A 24,668-nucleotide genomic window follows, 5' to 3' on the forward strand; every position below is an offset into this window, starting at 1 on the left:
ATGCCCTTACCTACGGGATGAGGGTAGGGAAGCAAAGCACAGCCTAGGCAAAGGCAATGAGTTGGCAGTGAACACACTTGGCCTCTGAGCACGGCATTTTTCTGTTTTTAATATTATATCTGTACAGCCAGCATGGGTTTTCAATTTTGAATGAATAGAAGAATTAGATCAGAAAGTTCTGGGAAACTGGATGGAATTGGGTCCTCTTTCAGGTGGTCATTAGCATCACAAGAACACCCTCCACCAAGTGTGAGTTCCAGGGAGCTGGGGCTACCGAGTGGCGGGGTGACCTTGGCCTGTCATTCAGCCTGGCCTCGGTCTCCCCACCTCCTTTTGCCCCAGAGTTTCACATTTGGTTTTTTCTTTCTTTTCTTTTTTTTCTTTTTGTGGACTCCTTGGAAAGTGCCTGCATGCCCTGGATGGGCTTTGCAGTGCCCAAGCCTGGTTAAGTGGAGCCGGTGACTCAGGGGCATGGTGCTCTTGGCAGACACAGACCGCTCTGTGCGACCTGCAGCCGGGGCAAGACCTTCCCATTAGCCTGCCTTTAGAAAGACCGTTTCCCTTAGAAAGACCAGAACAAGGCAGGGGGAAACGCTAGACAGTTCTTTTCTGGGCGTGATTTTTGGCCTGAGCTACACAGAGGGTTTTCCTGAGTGGTTCGGGTGTGTCTGATCAGATGCAGAATGGGGTTTGTGATTCCGAGTACGCAAATGAAAGCAAGTTGGAGAAGCTTCTAGCACAGTGCTGCTGCTGCTGCTGCTTTTTTTTAATGATGCTAAGTGGGCAATCATTTTTTAAAAAAATAATTTATTTATTTTATGCTGCAAGGATTTTCTCTAATTATGCCGAGCTGGGAGCTACCCTTCCTTACGGTGCACAGGCTTCTCATTGTGGTGACTTTCCTTGTGGAGCACAGGCTTCAGGCTCACAGGCTTCAGCGGTTGTGTATATGGATTCACTAGTTGCAGCTCCCGGGCTCTAGGGCACAGGCTCAGTAGTTGTGGGGCACACTTCATGGCATGTGGACCAGGGATTGAACCCCAGACCAGGGATCGAACCCCTGTCCCCTGCTTTGGCAAGCAGATTCTTATCCGTTGTGCCTCCAGGCAAGTCCTAGCACAGTGCGGCTTGAAGTGGAACATGCACACCAGTCACCTGGGATCTTGTTCAAATGCAGTGCTGATTCAGGAGGTCGGGGATGGAGCCTGAGATTCTTTTTTTTTTAAAAAATATCCGTTCTTATCTATTTGACTGTGCTGGGTCTTAGTTGTGGCACAGGGGATCATCAGTCTTTGTTGTGGTATCTTTAGTTGCAGTATCCTGGATCTTTAGTTGTGGCATGTGGGATTTAGTTCCTAGACCAGGAATTGAACCCTGCATTGGGAGCATGGAGTCTTAGCCGCTGGACCACCAGGGAAGTCCCCTGAGATGCTAATTCTAATAAATCCCAAGTACTGCTGATGTTGCTGATCCATGGACTATACTTTGAGTAACAAGCCTCTAAAATATTTAAACCCATGTTTGACAGATCATTAAATAGAACTGACAGAAATAGAACAAAAAAGTGAAAGCAAGAAGGTCTCAAGTTCTAATATTCTCCCAGGATTGTCAGCTGCTTGAGCATTTGATTGATAACAGGGCAGTTTCTAGGAAAACATCTTATTGCCTTGAGTCCTGTGTGTTTTCTGTGTTTTTTCCCCCTAATGAGAAAACTCACATGAGAAACATCTCAGGGAGCTCTCTAGCTATGTTTAATTTTGAAAGTTTGATTTAAGGGAAAAGAGTCCAATATATCCCTTAGTTGCATTTTTGAAATTTGTGATATGAAAGGAAAGTGGCTGGGGGAACGGTAGACAGACGTTGATGATTTTCACTTGCATGCAAAAATATCATCCTAACCGGCAGAGCCTTCACACAGCTGGAAAACTCCTGAAGAGTGAGAATGAATATGTTATTCTTTTGCTTGAATCTGGTGAAAAATGAGAATCGAACAAAACACAACTTACTAAACTCTGAAACTTGCAGCAATTACGCAGGTGGAGTTTCCTCATGGTGCTTAAAAAGTCTTGAGAGTTGAAACGTTGTGAGGGGCACACTGGGATTAAATTATTTCCTGCAGGGAATCTTATCTCAAGGAAGTTCAAATCTGAGGGCCTAAGCTTATTTCCTAGATTTGTAAGAAGGCCAGACCTGTGGAGAGAAAAACTAAAGCGAAACTGTCAAAGGATGTCCATGGACATTGAGTAGAAGGGGGACCATCTTTCACTGAGGAAGTGGGGACAAGTGGCATCATCCGGGTATGTGGAGAGATAATGTTATATTATATATACTATATTATGTATTATATAATGTGATACAACATTATCTAGGTGTGTGCAGAGATGAAGGCATCCAGGTGTTTGCAGACAAGTGATGGCGACCAGGTGTGTAAATAGTTGACATGACTGTCTCAGGACCACAGTCTCGGGTTCCTGGACTGGCAGAGCTTGTGGAGACCTCTGGGATTGTAGTTCTCCTTTCACAACATGTTTTATAGATAAGGACACAGAGATTCCTAAGGACACCCATAGGGCTTGCTCTGGGTGACTCCAGTACTTATTGTCAGTGTGGGAATTTGCACACAGTTTTCCAGGTGGCTCAGCGGTAAAGAGTATACCTGCAAAGCAGGAGATGCAGGTTCGATCCCTGGGTCTGGAAGACTCCCCAGAGTAGGAAAGAGCAACCCACTCCAGTATTCTTGCCTGGACATTTCCATGGACAGACGAGACTGGTGGGCACAAACAGTCGGACATGACTGAGCACACATGAGCATATCCCAAGCCTGGGGTTGTAAGCTTTTCCCCTTAGACATCTTTAAGCTGTCCTCTCCCCCTCATCCCAGTTCACTCCTACAAGAGCCTGGCTGGTGATGGTCCCAGCATGTCCCGTTGTATGTTCCAGGGGTCCAGTGGCTTAGATGTTGGCCTCAGACATTTTATTTGCCATGGGGTTATGTGCTTCAGTGATGTCCCCCATGGGTGTCTTATTTAATAACATCTTAAAACAGAGGTCCCTCTGCTATGCCCAGAACCTGATGGAAAGCTCTGCCTTACTTAGGCTGGTGCATGCCCTTCACACAGGTCCTACTGGCTGAGCCAAAGACCCCCTCTCACCCCAGGAGAATCTGTCCTTCCCAGCAGCCATCATGAGGCCCTGGTTGGCAAGGGGCTGTAGGAAGGGGAACATGTAGGGAAAACCAAGTTGGAGGATTTAGGAATTTTTTTGGGAATTTTCCCCAGTATTCATGAAAAATGCTACATTTCCTTTCCATGCTCATCTGGTCATTATAAAAACTCATGCTGTAGTTAACAAGCTGTTACAATTCATGAAGCAAAAGAGTCCCCTGCAGTGCTGGTGAATCTGAGTTGGGTCACATCTTGAGACTTATAAATTTCCCTGTGCTGACTGGCCCCTCAAAGAAACCTCTCCAAGAAGGCGTATGGGCATATGTTTATTTTACTTTAATTTCTCTGAATTTGAATCTTGAGCTTTTATAAAATAACTAATAAGTATAGAGCAATATATGTTAGTCAGTTAGAAAACATCATTACTGACAATATACTTTATTCTCAACCCAAATATAAGTGTTAATACGGAATCTTTTTTCCAGCTTCATTGAAATGTAACTGACACATAGTCTTATATAAGTTCAAGGTGCACATCTAGTTGATTTGATACACTTGTATGTTACAAAACGATTACCAGTATAGTGTTAGTTAATACCTCCATCATGTCACATAATTACCCTTTCTTTTTTGTGATGAGGACACATAAGATGCCTCTTAACAACTAAGTATATAATACAGTATTATTATCTATATGCTTCCCAAGTGGCGCTAGTGGTAAAGAACCTGCCTGTCAATGCAGGAGATATAAGATATACAGGTTTGATCCCTGGGTTGGGAAGACCCCCTGGAGGAAGGCATGGCAACCCACTCCAGTATACTTGCCTGGAGAATCCCTGGGACAGGGGATCCTGGTGGGCTACAGTGCATGGGCCACAAAGAGTTGGACACGACTGAAGTGGCTTAGCACTTTGTTATCTATAATCACCAAGCTGCACGTTAGACCCACAGAATCTATTCATCTTAGAGCTGAAAGCTTGGACTCTTCGGCCAACATCTGGAACATCTATATTATAATGAGGTTTGCGATGACAAAAAATGTGGCAAACAACCTAAATGTCCATCAGTACTTTTCTCTGGGTTCAGATATATACATGTAAATTCACAGAGAAAGGACAAGTATAATTTCTGAGGGAGAGAGCAGGATTTTAGGCTCCTCTGTTTTATGTCTATTAAACAGGAGAACATGTTCAGATACTACTTATGTCATTAAGAATAAATTGAAAAAGATGTAAGATAGAGAAAGCACTGAGCTAGTACAATTGTCTTCCAGTATCTATTAAGTTATCAGAGAGCTAGGGCTCTGTTAGGCTTCTGTGGCAGGAAGCCAGGCTGATTTGGCAGCTGCTTCGTGCCCCCTGGCTGGCATCCTGATCAAGTTTGGGGAAACAGGGAACCAGGACTACTCACTGTGAAGACAGTGGTTCTCACACTTGAGGGTGAATCAGAGTAACCTGCAATACTTGTGATAGATTCATTTCCCCAGCTCTCACCATCAACAGTTCTGATTTAATGGGTCTATCTTCTGGTCCAGCAATCTGCATTTTTTTGTTTGTTTTGATCCTGCGAGGCTTTTGGGATCTTAGTTCCCTGACCAGGCATCGAACCCAGGCCCATAGCAGCGAACGTGTCGAGTCCTAACCACTGATCGCCAGGGGACTCCTGAAATCTGCATTTTAAATAAGCACCAGAGTTGATCTGGTGAAGATAGTCTTTGAGAGAAGTAATACATTTCTGTTATTCCTCCTTTGCTGAGACACTGCTCACGATGTCGTCACACATGAAAGCCAGGGCTGTTTCCCTGGTGACAGGGACTGATTCGCTAAGATAAAACACAGGGAAGACACACCCATCCCAGACCTTCTAACTGCCAGATTGCTACCCCTGAAAGTCTTGTATATGTGTGTGTGTGCACGCGCACACACACATGCACAATGAACTTGAAAAACACCACAAGGACCATTCTAGGTCTGCACTTTGTCAAAAAGAAAACAAACAAACAGCCCCTCACTTTGGGTAGCAACACCAGAATGGACTTAAATGTGCCTAGATAATAATTTGGAGGTGTACGTAATGAGATGCGGTTTGGTTCATCACTGTGTTTTGACATATATTAATGGAAACTCAAATGAAGGGCTTCTGTAAGGTCATGCTTTCCATGTAAATGTGACCACAAAGAGCCCTTCACCACTAAATGGCACCATGCAGATGCAAGATGATTTTTACCATCCATAAAAGCCATTTTTGTCGATAATGAAGGATAGAAATCGAAATGAGAAAGCAAATTGCCTTGTCCCTGCCTTTGGAAAAGAATGTCATAGAAATAAATGGCTTTCAAGTGTTTTGTTTTGGTCTCCTTGTTTATCTATCTAGCTATCTAATCTATCGTCTATTTATGCATTCATATATATTTACTTCTATTAGACTAAGCTGTTAGAATGGACATGAGCAAACTCTGGGAGATAGCAGAAAACAGAGGAGCCTGGTGTGCTACAGTCCACGGGGTCACAAGGAGTCAGACATGACTTAGCGATTGAACAACAGCAACACAGACTAAGCTTAGGTATGCCATCCATGCTGCTAATATGGTTATTGGTGAGAGTCCAATCAAAAGTTAAAAAAAAGTGGCTGATATCCTGAATCAGGCAGGCTGGCCAAGCCTTGTCTTTTAGGGGAGTCTTTGAACAGAATGTCACTAAAGAAGATGACCTGGCTGGGTCCTAGATCTTCAGGAATTCAGTGGGGTTCAGGGATGGCTGCAGTAAGACTGCCTGTGACGAGAGATCCTAGATAAGTCAAGGGCAGGTACTGAATGCTTGAATCCTTGAATGCTACAGAGAGGTCAGGTCTCCTGCAACTCAGCCACCACGGACCTCTCCCCAGCCCTGGATAACCACATCAAAAATAGGCAGCCCTGTGAGCATCATTCATGGACCACTTGGGATATTGTTAAAGACATATATTTCAAAGGTAAGCAATCAAAAGGAGGAGGAAGGAGTTGTACCAGGCAGCAATATCACCCAGGTACTCCACACATGCCTGCCAGGGATGCAGGGAGCGTGGGAACGCCTGCTCTGGGAAGAAATAACGCTGAGCACTGTCTGGGGAAAGAGGAGGAATGGATTCCTGACACAAAGCTTCAGCCCGAAGAACATTCCAGTCATTAGAAAGACTCAGTGAGCACCCACTCCTTGTTCATTTCCTGCCACCTGAATATTTGCAGACATTCATAATGGGCCCTAAGTTGCTGTGTGTGTTTGATGTAAACACAGCGGGGAGAACACATTTAAGCAACACATGCAACATTGACACGAGCAACAGATGTTGTGAGTCCTTTAAAGACGCTTGGGCATTAAAATAAATATGATCTATAAGGGTAAACACGGTTTTAATTTACTAAAGCAATTAGCAAAACTTCCCAATAAGCATTAATGTGCCCCTTTTATAGCAATTGTCGGGGTGGCATTTATCATGATCTTATAGCACAGTGATTTTTGTAGACTTCTCTCTTATTAGGCTGCCAAATTCTAGACAATAATGTTCTTTTTTCCTGGGATCCCTGGGCTTTGTATGCCTGGTAAACAAGGATGGAATGAAGAAAAGCATTTAGACTAAAACCCAGAAAATTCTTCTCACCACAAAGACTGTCTTCTGGAGCAATGTTCAAGAGGAAGCCTGAGAATTACACCGAAGAAGCCTTCTTGACGAGAGGCAGTGACATGAGGCAGGACAGAGGTTTCCCCAAAAGTTGACCCCCTTGCTGTAAGCCAGCTGTGTGCTGGTTGATTCACATGTACTGGATCTTCCCAACGTCTTTCAGAGAAATGGGCGTTATTATGAATTTCTCCTATTTTCCAAAACTGGGGTCCTTCTTGGATTAGGACAGTTTGTACTTAGAAGTGGCAGCCTGGTTATACAAGCCCAAGAGCCATCTGCTCTTCCTCATATTTGGGTTTTGGGACCATTTCTCTCCTTCCTTCAGCAATCAACTTGTGCTTCTCTTAGGGTTTCCTTTTCTTCTTAAACATCTTCCTCCATTTGCCCTGCTGCTATTTTAGGGAGCAGGAAGAGGACAACCTGAGAAAATTCATTGTTTTCAAAACCCAACTCTGGAGTCTTGATGTCTGAAGAGAGCCAACTATGAAGGCTGGTAGCAGTCCCAAGCAGAGTACTTGGTGAATTTAAAAAAATTTTTTAATTTTTTTTTTAGTTGTGGTTTGTGGGATCTAGTTCCCTAACCAGGAACCGAACCCAAACGCCCTGCATTGGGAGTGTGGAGTCTTAGCCACTGGACCACCAGGGAAGTCCCTACTTTGTGAATTTTTAAAGTGCTGTATTGGTGTAAGATACTGCTCAACGAGGGGTGATTTTGTCTCCTACCCACAAGGGTATTTGGCAATGTTGGGAACATCTTTGGTTGTGACAACTAGGTGTGTTGTGTCCTACTGGCATCCAGAAGGAAGAGGCCTGGGATGCTGTTAAACATCCCATAAAGTAAAGGGCAACCTCCCATGACACAGATTTATCCTGCCCAATATGTCACTACTGCTGTGGTTGAAAAACCCTGTTATAAGGCATTGCTATATTTCTTATATCTTTGGAAGCTTTTTCTTTTTTTCCTTTGGAAAGAGGTATGTCTACAAAGTGGATCAGAGTTAATTACATACATTAGGGTAAACAAAACGCATACACTCTAAAGTACACATAATACTTTTACATCCTTAATTCTCTCATGTTTTTCTCTGGTATTTTCATTCAAAATGATGTAGAAGCAAATTAAATTAAATGATGGCAAGCAAATTAAGAGAGCATTCGAGTCTCCTTACAGCTGTTGGTCTTTTAAAACTGATGGTCAAGACAGATAATAGAGTGAACGCTTGTTATAACTCATGGCTGGTTGTCATCTGCACATATTTGGGGAAATTCCTCACCATTGTCCCCAAGTTGAAGTCAGAACCCAAAGTTCCAGCATTTTTGCAATTAGAACTCAGGTATGGGATTCTGTGGCTTCCCTGGTGGCTCAGCTGTAAAGTATCTGCCTGCAATGCAGGAGATGCAGGTTCGATCCCTGAGTCAGGAAGATCTCCTGGAGGAGGGCATGGCAACCCACTCCAATATTGCTGCCTGGAGAATCCCAAGGACAGAGGAGCCTGGTGGGCTACAGTCCATAGGGTCACAGAGTCAGACACAAAGAAGTGAATGATCACATATACATGAGATCTGGGCTCTGCCACTCAGATGCACCTGAGTGAAACTTTCCCTTAGAAACGAGGAACCTGAGGGCATCTGAGGAAGTGGGAACCCCATTTTGCTGGGCACAGGGCAGAGGTGCTTGGCTTTTGGGAACAGCGATGTCTGCAAGATTGAGTTCCTGCTGCAGAATGGCGTTGGTGGAGGTGACGGTGGCCATGGCAGCAGCGTTGTTACAGGCAGGGGATGTGGGTGGAGACTTCTTCTTCAAGGCTGGTTTTAGAAGCTGAGTCTTGAGGCCGATTCTCCAGTCCTCTCAGCAGTTACAGCTGGGAGCTGCCACTCTTTTCTACTTAAACCAGTAAGAGTGGGTCTGCGGTATGCCAGGAAGAACTCTGACCGATGCGCAAGATTTATCAGTGGTGAGCTTCTTTAAAACCTAGAGTCTTTTTGTAAAAAATCGTATTTTTTTTAACATTTAGCTTTTTAAATTTTTTAATTTATTTGGCTGAGCTAGGTCTTAGTTGTGGCCTGCAGGACCTTTGACCTTCATTGTGGGATCTAGTTCTCTGGCCAGGGATGGAACCTGGGTCCCCTGCAGTGGGAGCGTGAAGTCTTAGCCCCTGGACCACCAGCGAAGTCCCCTTAAAGTCCTTTAAATAGCCTCCTTTGCTCCTGTAATGTTCTGAGTGTCCAGTTTAGAACCAAAGACCGAATGTCCCCCTTTCTTTACAGGCTCTAGGTGTGGGGCTTCAGAACTTTGGGGCGCAGGTAAAAGAGCAGGCTGGAGTAGGCAATGGCAACCCACACCAGTATTCTTGCCTGGGAAATCCCATGGATACAGGAGCATGGTGAGCTACAGTCCGTGGGGCTGCAAAGCGCTGGACATGACTTAGTGACTAAATAGCAACAACGGGGCAGAAGGAGATCCCATCAGGAAGTTCTTCCCTGAGGGAACTGGAAGAGTTCAAATTCTGCTCCTAAAAGAGGTAAAAGAGAACAGGGGTCGAGGGCACCTCCCCCACCCCAGCCAAAAGCTAGCAGTTTTAACATTTAGATCACCTATTCAATGTGTGTTGGAGGTGGGGAGGTTTGTCTTTGAAAACATCTTTTGTATTTATTTCATGAATTGTTTGGATAATAAACTTGTCCAGAAATGGGTGGAGGGATAGACCGGCCAGGACTGATAAATATGGCCATCCATTTGGAGTGCTTGCTCTCTATTCTTTAATACGCTCTTTGGAGAAGGAAATGGCAACCCACTCTAGTAATCTTGCCTGGAGAATTCCATCGACAGAGGAGCCTGGCGGGCTACAGTCCATGGGGTTGCAAAGAGTCAGGCATGACTGAGCAACTGTCACTCACTCACTTATTCTTGACACCCTGACTGTTAACTCAAGATCCTATTTCTTATTTATAGTTGAGTGGGTGATTCTGAGGCAGGCTCCAGGTTAGAGCTTCCCTCCTGTTTGTATTTCATGGGCAAGAAGAAGTGGGCATCAGGCTGGATAGTTACAACTGTTAGCATTTCTTGAGATAAGAGATAGATGGGCTCTAGTTAAGGCATTTACAACCAGCCTCCTGTTTACCATCCGAAATGGTGGTAACAACAGAAACAGGATAAAAAGCCAGTGTTTGTCTCTTGTAAACACCTTAAGGTAATAGTCATGGCAATAGTCAAGGTAATAGTCATGGCAAGGACAAAGAGGGGCAAAACCCTGTTTGAGAAAAGGCTTAAGGGACTCCGCTCCCCTCTTCTGGGACACGGGAGACTCCACATCACAGAAAGGCTCCTTGTGGGTCAAAAGTCAGGGGATAACACCAGGTCATAATGAATCTTGCTCCTCCCAGAAACCTTCACCTAGCGATCCATCTTACTTGAGGGGTACACGTGCTCTCAGGGGAGGGTCCTAGGTAGGTCAGATGTGGAAAAAGAAACCAGATAATTGGCCTGAAGGAAGACAAAGACCCCGAAGAACTGATCTACATAAATGACTTCATCACCTCTTTACTTCGATCCTCCTCACTGGGGGGAGCAGCCACACCCTTTCTCTCTGGGTGTGCCTCTCTGCCTTGCTCTTGTCTTAACCCAACCGTTTCTCTGTGTGCTATCCCGCTTGCTGTTATGCTATGTCTCATAATGAACTTTGTACCTGCATTTACAGTTTCTGCCTCCATAATAAATGCATTTTTCACTAGATGCAAAGATCTAGCGAAAAATAGCTTCTAGCCTCTAGCCCTTGCTGGTCTGATGGCTAGGACTCTTAGTTCTCATCCAGGCTTCCCAGGTTCAATTCCTGGGCAGAGAATTAAGATCTTACCTCATGCCGCTGCTTACTGCTGCCTCATTGAGATCAATTACTGTAAAAACAATTATGAAAAAAGCAGAAGCAAAAAGAAATTATTTAAATAAGCAGCTATAAGGAGATATGTTAAGACCAAAAAGAATTCAAAATCAAGAATCCCCAGAGATTGCTAATTTACTCAAGCCACAGGGCTTTTTGGTTTTACCATTGGGTTTTTTAGAGTAGCTGCACCGTGAGATTATTTTCATGGGTCCCTCCGCTAGTTGACTCTATTTCTAGAAAAGTCTGCTCCAACCCAGACTGTGAACTCTTTGAGAGCAGAGACTATGTCTTATTCATCTTTCTGTCACTCAATGCACCTCGTCCAGGACTTGTCACCTAACAGATGAATCACAAATAGTTGTTGAATTAGCAGGTTTTATCGTCCCCTTTTCTCATGTGGCAGGGAAGTTTCCTGTCACACCCCAACTCCTCGTGTTACTCTGGGGGGCTACCTACTCCTTTCCTGGGGAGCTAACCTAACTTCATTGAAGATAGAAAAAAGACAAGACTTTGTTAGTCTAGTTACAAGATTATGTAGTCAGCAGGAATCTACATTATAAAAGGAAGATGTGTTTGTCTTGTAGATGTTCTACTCTGAGGCCATGCCAGTGAGGATGTAGTGATTCCCTGGGTCCTGTCCAAAGCCTGCCTGAAATAAGCATGGCCTGATAGGTGACTAGTGAGAGAAGTGAAGGGTTACCTTACTCTATCTTCTGAACTCCACCTGCCTGAGAGGTCATCAGGTAGTAAGTTTTCTTTTTAGAAAGTTTCTGTGTCTTCTCACCCTCCCAGAGCTAAGGGCCTTGTCAAGAGCTTTCTCACGAGCTTGGTTAGAGAAAACCTAGACATTGCCTAGGCATCTGGGCTCAATGGTGGGGACCCACGGTGAGACCCAGATTAAAATGAAACAGACATAAGACGTATGCCCCATGCATCACTTTAGAGATGACTCTGGAGTAGAGGACACAAGGCCATTTGGGGCTCCTTTTGATTTTTGATGGGGTGAGAAGACAAGGCTAATGAAAGAAAGAAGATTTCTGATCAGAAAAGTAGCATTTAAGCAAAGCTAGACTGAAGAGTTACAAAACAAGTAATATGTGTATGACAGAGGGAGAAGGGGTAAGTATTTTGTCTGGAGTCGGGGATGAAAAAAAACATTTTCTCAAAGCCGTCTAAGGGAAGCACACGGGGTTTTCTTGGCCTCTATATGTGATGCGGCGTCAGTTCTCACACTGCTGATCACAGGCTTGTCTCTCCCGTCAGTGGTCAGCCTGCCACGCTGAGTCAGCTCAGTCTGAGGAGCCATGGGGTGCCTGGCTCTTGGAACACACACAGGACAGGCTCAGAAGACAAAGCTCAAATCTGGGGCAGCATCTCTTACACTATCACCTGGACTTAAGTTTCAAAAACTGCTCTCTCCTCTCTGGTAACTAAAAAAATGATCTCTAGTGGTTTCCAGTAAAAAAAATAAAAAAATTAAAACATGATCTCAAATATTTTCTTCTGAGTTTGGGCTAACTGCCGTATATCAGCATGAACTCAGCTGCCATGAAATCTTCAGTGTCCTCAAGCAGGCCTCCCAGACTCTTTACCTTTGTTGTCTCTGACTCTGTCTTCTGTTCTCTACTTCCTGTTGCCTGTTGTCATCAAAAAGCATAGTACTATCCTCTAAGTTCATACAGACCAAGGTATGTCTCCTACATGGGATATAAGTAAGGGACATTTCAGGTGAGGCATAAAGATCTGTTTAACTCAAACATGATAGAGGTAGCATTGTAACCAAATTTGTTCAGTTCAGTCACTCAGTCATGTCCGAGTCTTTGTGACCCCATGAACCGCAGCACGCCAGCACTCCCAGTCCATCACCAACTCCCGGAGTCCACCCAAACCCATGTCCATTGAGTCGGTGATGCCATCCAACCATCTCATCCTCTGTCGTCCCCTTCTCCTCCTGCCCTCCATCTTTCCCAGCATCAGGGTCTTTTCCAATGAGTCAGTTCTTCGCATCAGGTGGCCAAAGTATTGGAGTTTCAGCTTCAAAATCAGTCCTACCAATGAACACCCAAGACTGGTTTCCCTCAGGATAGACTGGTTGGATCTCCTTGCAGTCCAAGGGACTCTCAAGAGTCTTCTCCAACACCACAGTTCAAAAGCGTCAATTTTTCGGCCCTCAGCCTTCTTTATGGTCCAACTCTCACATCCATACATGACCACTGGAAAAACCGTAGCCTTGACTAGATGGACGTTTGTTGACGAAGTAATGTCTCTGCTTTTTAATATGCTGTCTAGGTTGGTCGTAACTTTGCTTCCGAGGAGTAAGCATCTTTTAATTTCATGGCTGCAATCACCATTTGCAGTGATTTGGGAGCCCCCAACAATAAAGTCTGACACTGTTTCCACTGTTTCCCCACCTATTTGCCATGACGTGATGGGACCACGTGCCATGATCTTAGTTTTCTGAATGTTGAGTTTTAAGCCAACTTTTTGCTCTCCTCTTTGACTTTTATCAAGAAGCTCTTTAGTTCTTCACTTTCTGCCCTAAGGGTGGTGTCATCTACATATCTGAGGTTATTGATATTTCTCCCGGCAATCTTGATTCCAGCTTGTGCTTCCTGCAGCCCAGCGTTTCTCATGATGTACTCTGCATATAAGTTAAATACGCAGGGTGACAATAGAGCTCCTTTAATAAACCACTGTGGGAGAGAGTTCCCTACTTTTATTAAGTCCCATCAGAACTTGCTTATATTTTCTGTTTGCACAGATGTGTCTGTCTTAGATTCAGAGGCAGGAAAATACAGTGGAGGGTTTGACTCCAGAACCCGGCAAATTGAAGCTGAGATTCCAGCCCCACTGTTTTTCAGTTGTACCATTATGGTTAGTTACTTAGCCTTGAAGTACCAGTTACCTCATTTGTAAAATGAGCATAATAGTAATTTAGAGGGGAATTTCCTGGCTGTCCAGTGGTTAGGACTCTGCACTCTCACTGTGGAGGGCATGGGTTTGACCCCTGGTTGGGGAACTAAGATTCCACAAGCTCTGTGGGGCAGCCCAAAGAAACCCAGTAGCTGAGGGGATCAAATGAGATAAGGCATGTGAAGTACTCAGCACAGTGCCTGGCATGTAAAATGCCCTCAATAAATGGTGGCCATTTTTAGTCATTCAATTAAAAAGGATATTTATTTGGTATCTGCTGGGTTCAGACATATAGTAGGTACCAAAATACTTAAAGACATTGGCCCCTGCCCGTAAAGAGTTTACATCAGGGGTTGTGGAGGCAGGGGAGGAAACACTTCCATAGTTTCAAAGGTAGAATGTAATAAAGGACAGGAAGATCATGAAAGGGAGAAGACCTTGAAGACAAGGTGCCCTTGAATTGGGCATTGTAGCATGTGATGAATGTGAGTTGTGTGGGGATGAAGCAATCAATATTCTAGAGAAAGGGAATAAATCCAAAGAGAGATGATGAACAGGAATGGTGAGGTGGTGTCTGTGTCCAGCAGGCTAGTGTGGTCTGAATATAGGGAGTGAGACAGGTGGGAAGCCAGACCAAAAAAAAAAAAAAGTGGGGGAGGGAGATCAGAATAAAGAGGCATGCTGATTGGAAATGCCATGCTTAAAATCTTTGTTTGATGGGCCATTAAAGGCTTTTGGGGAATAGGAAGTAATATGGCAGGCCTCCTAGGTGGCACAGTGGTAAAGAACCCACCTGCTAATGCAGGAGACTCTAGGAGACATGGGTTTGATCCCTGGGATGGGAAGATCCCCTAGAGGAGGAAATGGCAACCCACCCCAGTATTCTTGCCTGGAGAATCCCATGGATAGAGGAGCCTGATGGGCTACAGTCCATAGGGTCGCAAAGAGTTGGACATGACTGAAGTGACTTAGAATGTCCAAAAAAAAAATGCACCTCAAATCATTTTCAACTCTGTTACCACAATTTCCTCTGCTAAAGATATTTTGAAGCAAAAGGGTGCCTCAGCTCTTGGGTACATAAAACCTTGTTGATGAACATGATGAGAAAAATCAAAAGGCGTGTTGCAGTTCATGAGGTTGCAAAGAGTTGGACACGACTTAGTGACTGAATAAAAAGGGATTAGTCAGGCACAGATTGTATTTTATTTTGAAGTTTTTTTGTTTTTTTTTTTTACTATCATACTTTCTCTTTAGCTATAACTAAAGAAAGTGATTATAACTCAGAGCATGTGGGTTTAGAATAAATTCAGGTGCATAAAATTGTGTTGCCTTTTTTCCCATGTTGACTTTTCTCCCTGTGTGAGTGATCACTTGAATTTGGAAAGTGAAATAATTTTACTTCTTTCCAGCCTAATGGGAATATCTGCACCCAGAAGACAGAGTACAGGGCTTGCAAAAGAGGGGATAATGAAGCTCCATCCTCTGGGGAAAGGAAAGAAAACATGAAGGGAGGAGATATCCTCAAAGGAGGGAGGCTACAAAGCCTCCTTCCTGCTTCCCCCAACTTGGTCCAGATTAATTTGTATTTCAGTGAGGATGTAATACTGCTAAAGATTTTATGTAACTTTTAAGCCTTCTAGATGTTTGTTACTTTTGTTATCCTTGTGGAAATCGTGCAATTACTAAAACGTGGTGAGGAGGCCTTAGGTGTTTATTTAAGGATGGAGAGGGTGGAGTCCCAGAACTTACATTCCATAGTGGTATTGTCAGGGAAATGAAGAATAGAGCGTGGTAGTCAAGAAGGGGTGAAGAGAAGGGGAGGGGGTGGTAGTGGAGTAGTGAGGGGCAGGTATTGAAGTGTGCCTGCCGCATAAAGGCTGCGTTTTCTGACCTAAGGAGATAAAACCCAGCGCTGTCAATGGCACCGTGAGCGGTGACTGATAGCAGGAGCCAAGTCACTCCGGCCCATCGGGCTCCACTCCACCCTACAGCTCTTGGAGTCTGCAGCCCGGCCCAGGATGCAGGCAGCGAGGCAGCTCTTTGAACCAGGCTAGGGACCAGGTCCCTCCTCCAAATGCGACGGACACAGAAGAGGGGCTGAACTCCCTGTTTATCCGCTCCCAGGCACGCCCGAGCCGCTCAGCCACAGCCGCGGGAGCTGTCCGCGGTGCTGAACCATTTTCTTGAGCTTGATCGGACCCGTGACTCGCATCGCGTCTCTCCCTTAGGCAAAGGGCTCAGTGCGTCCCGGGGAGCGCGAGCCCCCGAAAGTCTGCGGCTAGTTCCAAGCTCTACAATTTAAATCCCTGACAGAACTGCCTATGCGACTGTCTTAACCCGAGCCAGGACTCAAGGTAGGATCCGGCTCTTAAGGACGAGTCCCTCATCTTTCCCCTACATCCCGTAGATATCTCAATCCCCCACCCCATTTCCTGCCCTGCGCCTTCCTTACGGAAACGGCACCAGGTCGTCCCGAGAGCCAGATGGTTCACGCCTCTCATCTCTCTAGTTTACTGCACTCTCCGGAGCGGGATTCTCCCAGGACGCAGCAAGCTCCCACAGTAGAGATTCTCCCCCGACCCTCCAGCCCAGGTTTCTGGCCCCTTCTTCCTTTTCTGTTTCTATCCTTCTCCTATTCCTCAAAGCACCGAGTTGGGAGGTGCGAGCTCCGCCCCTATTTTCCCTACAAGGGCACGCTGTTGTGGGGGCGGGGCGAAGGGGAGGTGCTCCCAGCCCCTCTCAAAAGCCGCGAGTCCACTGGGAACTCGAATCTTTTCAGCTCCGCGGAGAAGCCTGCACCACCGTCTGGGTGGAGGACCTCCAGGGACAGCCAGGATTCTATCCCTCTTTCTCCGGAGAGCTTTCCCATCCATCAAGCCCCAATCCCCAGGTAGGACTGCGCTTGGGTCTGGCTTATGGGGACTGGGAGGGCTCGAAATAGAGTGGAAGGCATTCAAATAACCTATGCACATCTAGCCACCCGTAGATTTCATTTTACAGAGGTGGCACTTTAAATTTTGTTGATTATTTATTGTGGCCAGTCATTCTAAAGGGACTATTTGAGTAATTAGGGTGTGTGTGTGGGGGGGGGAGCGGTGCCGGTTGGCGTAGGAGGGGACGGATAGAGAATGGGAGGTGACGGACTCTGATTATCTTTGGACAGGTGGCTATGGCCTCATTGCCGACTCAGGGTCCAGCGGTCCCTGACTTGTTTTCTGAGCTGCTGCCTGCGGCTTCAAGTCCGGTCAACCAGAGCTCAGAGTCCTTGGTGGGCAATGGGTCGGCGGCTGGTCCAGGCGCTCAGGCCATCACACCATTCCAGAGCCTGCAGCTGGTGCATCAGTTGAAGGGGCTGATTGTGCTGCTCTACAGCATCGTGGTGGTCGTGGGGCTTGTGGGCAACTGCCTGCTGGTGCTGGTGATCGCACGGGTGCGTCGGCTGCACAACGTGACCAACTTTCTCATCGGTAACCTGGCCCTGTCGGACGTGCTCATGTGCGCCGCCTGCGTGCCGCTCACGCTGGCCTACGCGTTCGAGCCACGCGGCTGGGTGTTCGGCGGAGGCCTGTGTCACCTGGTCTTCTTCTTGCAGCCGGTCACCGTCTACGTGTCGGTGTTCACGCTCACCACCATCGCGGTGGACCGCTACGTCGTGCTGGTGCACCCGCTGCGCCGGCGCATCTCGTTGCGCCTCAGCGCCTACGCGGTGCTGGCCATCTGGGCGCTGTCCGCGGTGCTGGCGCTGCCGGCCGCCTTGCACACCTACCACGTGGAGCTCAAGCCGCACCGCGTGCGCCTCTGTGAGGAGTTCTGGGGGTCGCAGGAGCGCCAGCGCCAGCTCTACGCTTGGGGGCTGCTGCTCGTCACCTACCTGCTCCCCCTGCTGGTCATCCTCCTGTCTTACGTCCGGGTGTCGGTGAATCTCCGGAACCGCGTGGTGCCGGGCTGCGTGACCCAGAGCCAGGCCGACTGGGACCGCGCGCGACGCCGGCGCACCTTCTGCCTGCTGGTGGTGGTTGTGGTGGTGTTCGCCGTCTGCTGGCTGCCGCTGCACGTCTTCAACCTGCTGCGAGACCTCGACCCGCACGCCATAGACCCGTACGCCTTCGGCTTAGTGCAGCTGCTCTGCCACTGGCTCGCCATGAGCTCCGCCTGCTACAACCCCTTCATCTACGCCTGGTTGCACGACAGCTTCCGCGAGGAGCTCCGCAAACTGTTGCTGGCCTGGCCCCGCAGGATTGCTCCGCACGGCCAGAGCATGACAGTCAGCGTGGTGATCTGATGCCACTGTCAGGCCTTGGGGAACTCCAGTCCGCTGGTCTCGGAGGGTGCCCACCCGGAGGCCGGACTGGAGAGATTATTCCAGAGTTAGGCTAATACTAAACTAATATGGCCCCAAACTGCCAGCCCACCCCTCTTGTCCCTCTGTCTTTCCTTGTCTTTGTGTCACTGTAAAATGTTACCTAAGCTTTGATGAGAGTCTCATGCTTTGCTTGGAGGAGGCCAGGGAGAACAAAAGAGGTTTTACCGTTTTCTCCTTTTACCACTGAAGGACAAACAAAGTTCTCTCCCCTGGTTCAGATAATATTACAGAAACGTGCCTGTCTTCCTTGCTTTCCCTTCCGTTTGCTCCATGGGGAGTGAAGGAACAATGCATGGGGTTTAAAATGACTGGTTGGGGTTGGTAAAGCTTTTCAGGTTGCCTTTTAAAAAGGACTCACCTGAGATATAATACAGGATAGTGCTTAGTCCATTCAAACTCATTACCTTTTAGGATTCCAGGGAAACATGTATTACAAATCTGTATCTAGAATTTCAACATTTCTTGAACAAGAGCTTTATATGGCAAAGGGATTTTCACTTTAAATCCACTTGCATTTGTAGCACAAAACACAAATCACCTTCAAGAGGTTTTGCCATTGTTTTCTCTCTTGCTTATCCCCCAATTGCTGTTTGAAAATGATGAGATGAATTGGTTGATGAAGAGATAGATAACATAGGAGTAAAGTGGAAAAGGTTCACACAAGGGGACTTGTAGCTGCACAGGACAGACTATCTGTGTGTATGTTTGTGTGTATGTACACCTAGTGTTTGCCACAAGGCAAGCACCCAGATATTTGGTTTTCTGAATGTTCAATGTAAACTGTGAGCTGTAACACACCCGTATTCTCTAATTGATCTTGCAACAAAGCAACAGCTGTGAACCGACTGCTCGGCACCTGCTCTGTGGTGACACACACTGGGGTCACGATCAACTCGGAATACAAGGACCAGGGGAAGCTTACTGACAGCCGGAGCAGGAAAGTAAACTGCCGCCTACAGGACATGCGGGTCAAACATGTAACCCCTTCTAGGGTTAAGGGAATAGGTGAAGACGGTTGGGCCACGATACCAGGCTGCTAATTCTTACCTTAACACCCCAAGAGTTCTTTAAATGAGAACAAGTGCCCTGGGACAAGAGTTTCCACATTGATGTTGGAAAAGTGATCATGGCAGTGAAGGCAGGAGTCTTGGGAAATGATTCCTGATATGCAGCTGTCAGATTAACCCTTGCGGCATATGGGGCATAGACTGGTGTCTGCAGCCATTCAGTTAGCAACTGGAAGATGCCAGTACTACCCCAGCTCTCTGAACAGCAGAATCAGTGTTTTCCCACCTCTCCCCTTCTCTTAGTCTCAGTGAACTCATTCACTCAGTAAAGAGTGCCCTTAAAGGAAGGGAAAGAGGAGGTGACTTGGGGATGATGAGAATTAAATCTTATTACTCTGATGTCAGTAGCCACAATGGAGAGTGGTTCCATTCACGGTTGGGTTAGTTAGCAATACGAATCTTTTTAAATCAAATTAACTTTTATTTTAAATCAATTTTTATGGGCATATAGTTGTTTTACAAGTAATGTGTGTCTTTAGTATCTATATGACTAGACTTTTCACAGCAATGGGAAGGGCAGGAAAAAGCTGGAGAAAGAAAAAGGCAGGTGAACTTGGCACATACCAGCTACCTTTGATAAAGGCACTCAAACTAGCTTTCAGCTCCAGCTTTGGATGTGGAGAACAGAGAGCCTGAACTTTAGTCATGTGACCCACCCACGGCATTAGGTCACCCCTCCCCCAGCCCAAATGAGCTCATCTCCCAGCATCCCAGGGACTGGCGCCCGTGTTCCCAGAAGCTCTACTGTTTGGAAGACTCAAGACTAGACATTTCTTGTTTCCTCAGATCATACTTTGGATTGTGGAGAGTGGAAAGTGTGTGGAGAGTGGAAAGACCAGGGAAAAGAGTGGAATTAGTCAAGGGGGGAATCCAGTTAATTGTGGTCTCTTCTTTGGAGGGTTCGAGTCACTGGTTTCAGCCCTGACTGCTCCTAGAGTTACCTGGGGAGCTTTCAAAAACCATCAGTGCCTAGGCCATATCCCCAGCCAATCTATTAGAGATGGAGATTGGGCAGCAGCATTTTTTCAAAGCATTTCAGGTGATTTTAACACATTACAAAGGTTAAACACCTTAAGAATGATCCTATTTCCAATGAATCTCAGAAACATCTGAATGAAGCTTTGGGAATATGTTATTAGCCTTTAGACAATACTTGATGGATCACATAGAGGTAAATCTTATAATCAGAATATATAGGTATCCATTCAACAGTTTCCTTACACATCCATGTGTAAGGCTCTGTATGAGTCCAGTCAGTTGTTTTTTTTTTAAGTATTGTTATTCAACTTTAGGTCAATGGCATTATAAAGTTATACACCATGAATTATTCTTAGTTGCTGGCATGTTAAAAAATTCGAAATATTCCTGGATAGTTTAAGTCAACTGTGAGAGAACAGTATCCTCATTAATTACTAGAAAAGCTCTCACCAGTTTCTATCCTGCCTACAACTTCAGTTAAACTTTTTTCATGTGTGTGTGGACTTTATGGAGAGCCTAAAGAGGTTGAAGAATCACTGTGTTTATAGACATCTTTACCAATTATGCACATTGGCAACTGAACAGCAACTAATTAATTCTTACCCCATCTGAAGTGTACTTGAGACTTGTTTGACTACAAAACAAACTGACCAAACACATCTCTCAGAAATGAGTCCTGGAGAAATCCCATAGGGTTGAGGTAGAACTTTTAATCTGAGATAGTAGTTCATTTTAGTTAATACCAAGTATCCAGTCCTTTTCCTGCAAGGAGCTGTAAAGCTGGGAACGGAGCCAGCCTGCTACTTGGCACCAGCCCTTTCTGAGGTTGATGGGAAGTTCTGTAATCCTCTTTGTAAGCATTGTCACCAAGTCTTATTTTTGGCAGCCAACCAATAGATTTATCTCACTGAATTGGCTGGGGAGTGTTTCATTATGGGTTGGCCACAGTCACCCAGAACTAGCGATTGTTAGAGATGATAAGGTAACTATTCCAGTTGATGTAAACTTCCTGAATTTTTGTTCTTGTGGATTTTCAGTCTGCCCTTCTACTGGGGCGGGTGTTAAGTTCCTGGTTTATTTTCTCAGATTGGTTAGTTCACCACCTCTGTCCCGTGGCTTGCATTCCTGAACATCTAGTAGTCTTGCAAACATAAGGTATGGAGCTGATGCCAAGAGCATGGCTAGATCTGGAGTGAACCCAGGGTCCATCCTACAGATGAGAGGTTAAGAGTAACCTTGGCGATTACTCTCCAAGGTAGGTCCCTAATTGATTTCTCTTCATAAGCCGATTGATGTCTTTGTTACATGCATAAGATGCATTTGTGGCTGACTCACTGTGTGAAGCTCTTCAGGCTAGGGCTTGTACTGTCTTTCACACATTGTAGGTACTCAATAAACATTAAATCAGTAGAACAGTCTCCAGCCATGGGATTAATGAACCAAGCCAGATACACACACAGTCTAACTGTATACAACCTCAGGATGGCCAGGAGCATATCAAGGATAAATCATACCAAAGAAAACATGCTACTCAGTTTAGACTTGTCAGTTTCAGCAAGTTCCAGGAATGAGCTGTTTATTTGAGGCCTTCTGTGACTCCCTGGCCCTAACTTCAGTAATGATAGCATTTCATTACAAGGCACCAAGTTTTGTGTTTTCCAAGATTGAGTGTATCTAAATCCAGTGGTCATCAAAGGGACAGTAGAGAATTTCATGCTTAATTTCTATATCATCACAAATCTTAATCATTATTTAAATGTTAGAATTTAATTACTCCCACATATAACTTGAGAAATTTTAAAACATTCAACACATGGGTCTATAAACAAAATTTAATCATCTATATTCAAAACCATTCAAAACCAGCATCATAAACAGAATTTTTGATACGTCTACAATAAGACTTAAAAGTGGGTTTATGCACACATTACCAGGGATTTTTTTTTCTGCAAAGTGAGATAAGTCAGTATGCAAAAGATGTTGAAAATGTAAAATATTTATTTGGATGGATGAGAGTTGCAATCTTGATGTGTTAAAAGACTATACATTCCCAGTCAGCCTTTGGAAGTAGAAAATCTTATTTTGAACATTGAATGTGTACATTGGTAACAGGTTTTTAATTGTTCTCCTCTGTTTTCCAAGTCAATTCCTCTTCATTTCCCACTATTTGTGTATTCTGCTTTTTCCCCCTTCTATGTCTCCATATTATCTATGAATACCTTTGATCTGATGCTCCCTCCACCCCAGTGAAGGGGAGGTGATGGGATTCAAGCTTCCATCTTGTTGAGGAGACATCCTGGCTAGTCCCCTTGCAGAAAGCAGGCTGCAACCAATGAGTCAGGAGCAGCTGCCTGTTGAGTTTCCTGCCCACTCTGGGTCTTGGCACTCATACGATTAATGTTTCACAGGCAAGTACCAGGCAGAGGCGGATAACAGGAGCTTGCACAGAATCTCCACGGGATCCTTGACATGATAAATCTCACGCAGAGCTCTCAAGAGAGGTCTAACAATGAAAGGTCAAATGTATTTCATTTTGATGTTTGGGGCTGTAGTGAGAAAACCTGAGCCAGAAAAAGCAAAGGACAGTCTCTTCTTCAAAGCCTTTCCTGCCTCCCTCCCTCAGCTCTCAAAAAAATCCTCTTCTTGACTTGCTGATGACTAAATATCCTGGCCGCAGAATGCATCTCCTTCTGGAGTGACATTTAATGAGGTATGGAAAGTTATACCTTTTCCTCTCCCCACACATACTCTCTTATTGCCAAGAAATGAAAGAAGTCCTTTGAGCTAGAAAACTGAAATAAAAACGTCAGGCCTGAGCTCTGGGTTAGAGGTCAGGTGCTGGGTTTCTTCCCTGGCCCAGAACAGCACCTTTGGGTCTCCATCCCAGGAGGCTGGCCCAGTCAGCTGGGTTGGGAGGTGCAGTGCCGTAGTATAACGCAGGGCGGTCAGGTCCTGGGCCTGGCCACGCCGGCTGTGCCACAGGCAGCTTCCTGGTGAAGCCAGTCCTTCTGAGGCTGCTGCCCATTGCAGGGCAAATGCTGGGGACACAGTGACCTCTTCATCATTATTAATACAAAGAAGACCCAAGAGCAGTAGCAGGTGAAAAAGTGGAGTGCTTGTGAGTGTCTTCAATGGCCGTAACTGTTTCTTTATGACAAGCCGCTATTTATACCTGTATCTTTTTACCCCAGTCTCCTCCAGCAAATCCTGTCCCCCTTTCCTTTTCTGTGATATAATTACAGTACTTGTGGGCATTTCTGCAGAAAACATTATATTCTGGGAGAAAGGTTCTTTTAGAGGCTTAGAGTGAGACTATTAATAAGCATCCGGCTATGCACCAAATGACCTAGCGGGAACGCACTGTGCTTCTGCCCGACCTGGCTCCATCAGGGGCACCCAAGGGCCTGTCACTTGGCTCAGCAAGTGTATAGCAAAGGTGGTGGAGATCGGAGGAGGAGGAGTATGGTGGGCCTGGAAGAGGGCCACTGCGGGGCCCAGGAGTCGCGGGTGTGGGGAGGAGTTAAAGGAAGGTTGGGCCCTATCCAACACGTCTAGAGCCACCACCAGTGCCTCCAGCCCCTGTCAGGGTAAGGGGCTCCTGGGGGCCCACTCGTGTGCCCACGCGGGTGCCATGACATTGGCCTACGTCTTGCAGCATGTCCTCTCAGTATCCAGTGCCTTCCTCTTGACCCCGAGGTCCTCCGGCAGCCCGGCCGCTGCTCCATGTGAGTGTTCAGCTAGCTGTCCTCGCCGGGGTCTCTGAAGTTGGTGGCATTCCTGCCGCACAGCCGCGCGCACTGGTGGCGCTGGAGGGGCCGTGGGCCTCGGTCCTGGGTCCTGGGCAAGAGTGCCAGGCCTGCATCGATGGCACGTCGTGGTCGACTTCCAAGCCGCCTCTGTGTCACCTCTGGCGGAGGCTCCCGCGGTCTTCCCGGGCCCTCTCTGAGCGCGGCCCGGCCCCCAAGCGGAGCGCTGGAGCACGTATGTCCAGTGTCAGCTCCTCCTCTCTGCGGCCCGCGCCGTCCTCGGCCCCTTCTCCCAGCCCCCTCTCCCAGCCCCTGTGTGCCTTTCACCTACTCCAGAGACTGGGAGCGAGTCCCATCCCCAGCGCTCTTTCATGTCCTGCAACAGCCCTGCCCCTAGCGCCAACGTCATCTGCGGCCCCCATCCCTACAATGCTCTCCAGTTCTTGCCCAGCTAGGGTCTTACTTTCAGCCTCCATCCTTTGCCTCTCTCCCTCACCCTTCTACTCCCCGGACCCAAGGGAGGCCAGCAGTCCTATCTGGGATCTCAGTCCCCCTCCCTTGCTCTTTCACCGGCACCAGTTGGGCCCTGCATGGAGGCGGGTGAGCCTGTAGGTAGGAACCGGGCAGGCGGGACCAGGCGCTACCGCGGTTCTCCGAGAGACCCTGGCATAGGAGATGCTTGGATAAGATGGACTCAGGAGCTTCTTCTGCCCTGAGCAGCTGTAGGTCCAGCCCTGGCCCGGAGGAGCCAAGCTCTGGAGTTCCTCTCCGTGGCAGGTCCTGTCGCCTTACTCTTAAGCGATCCACACTTAGATACTTAGGCATCCCTGGAACGCTCGAAAACGAAGTCTGATTTCCAAGCAGGAAATCAGGAGCTCCGGGATGGTTGAGCTCTTGCC

General features: G+C 46.5%; 1 protein-coding gene across 1 annotated transcript; it reads left to right on the forward strand.

Annotated features, from left to right (window-relative positions):
* The first annotated feature begins 16,406 nt into the window (after window positions 1–16,406).
* PRLHR (prolactin releasing hormone receptor) lies at window positions 16,407–18,503 on the forward strand. Its single transcript, XM_043476400.1, has 2 exons — window positions 16,407–16,505; window positions 16,779–18,503. Exon 2 carries the CDS (start codon window positions 16,785–16,787, stop codon window positions 17,895–17,897), a length of 1,113 nt encoding a protein of 370 aa, XP_043332335.1. The 5' UTR covers window positions 16,407–16,505; window positions 16,779–16,784; the 3' UTR covers window positions 17,898–18,503.
* Window positions 18,504–24,668: the final 6,165 nt, after the last annotated feature.

The sequence above is a fragment of the Cervus canadensis genome, chromosome 8 (genome assembly GCF_019320065.1).
Source record: "Cervus canadensis isolate Bull #8, Minnesota chromosome 8, ASM1932006v1, whole genome shotgun sequence".
Taxonomy (NCBI): domain Eukaryota; kingdom Metazoa; phylum Chordata; class Mammalia; order Artiodactyla; family Cervidae; genus Cervus; species Cervus canadensis.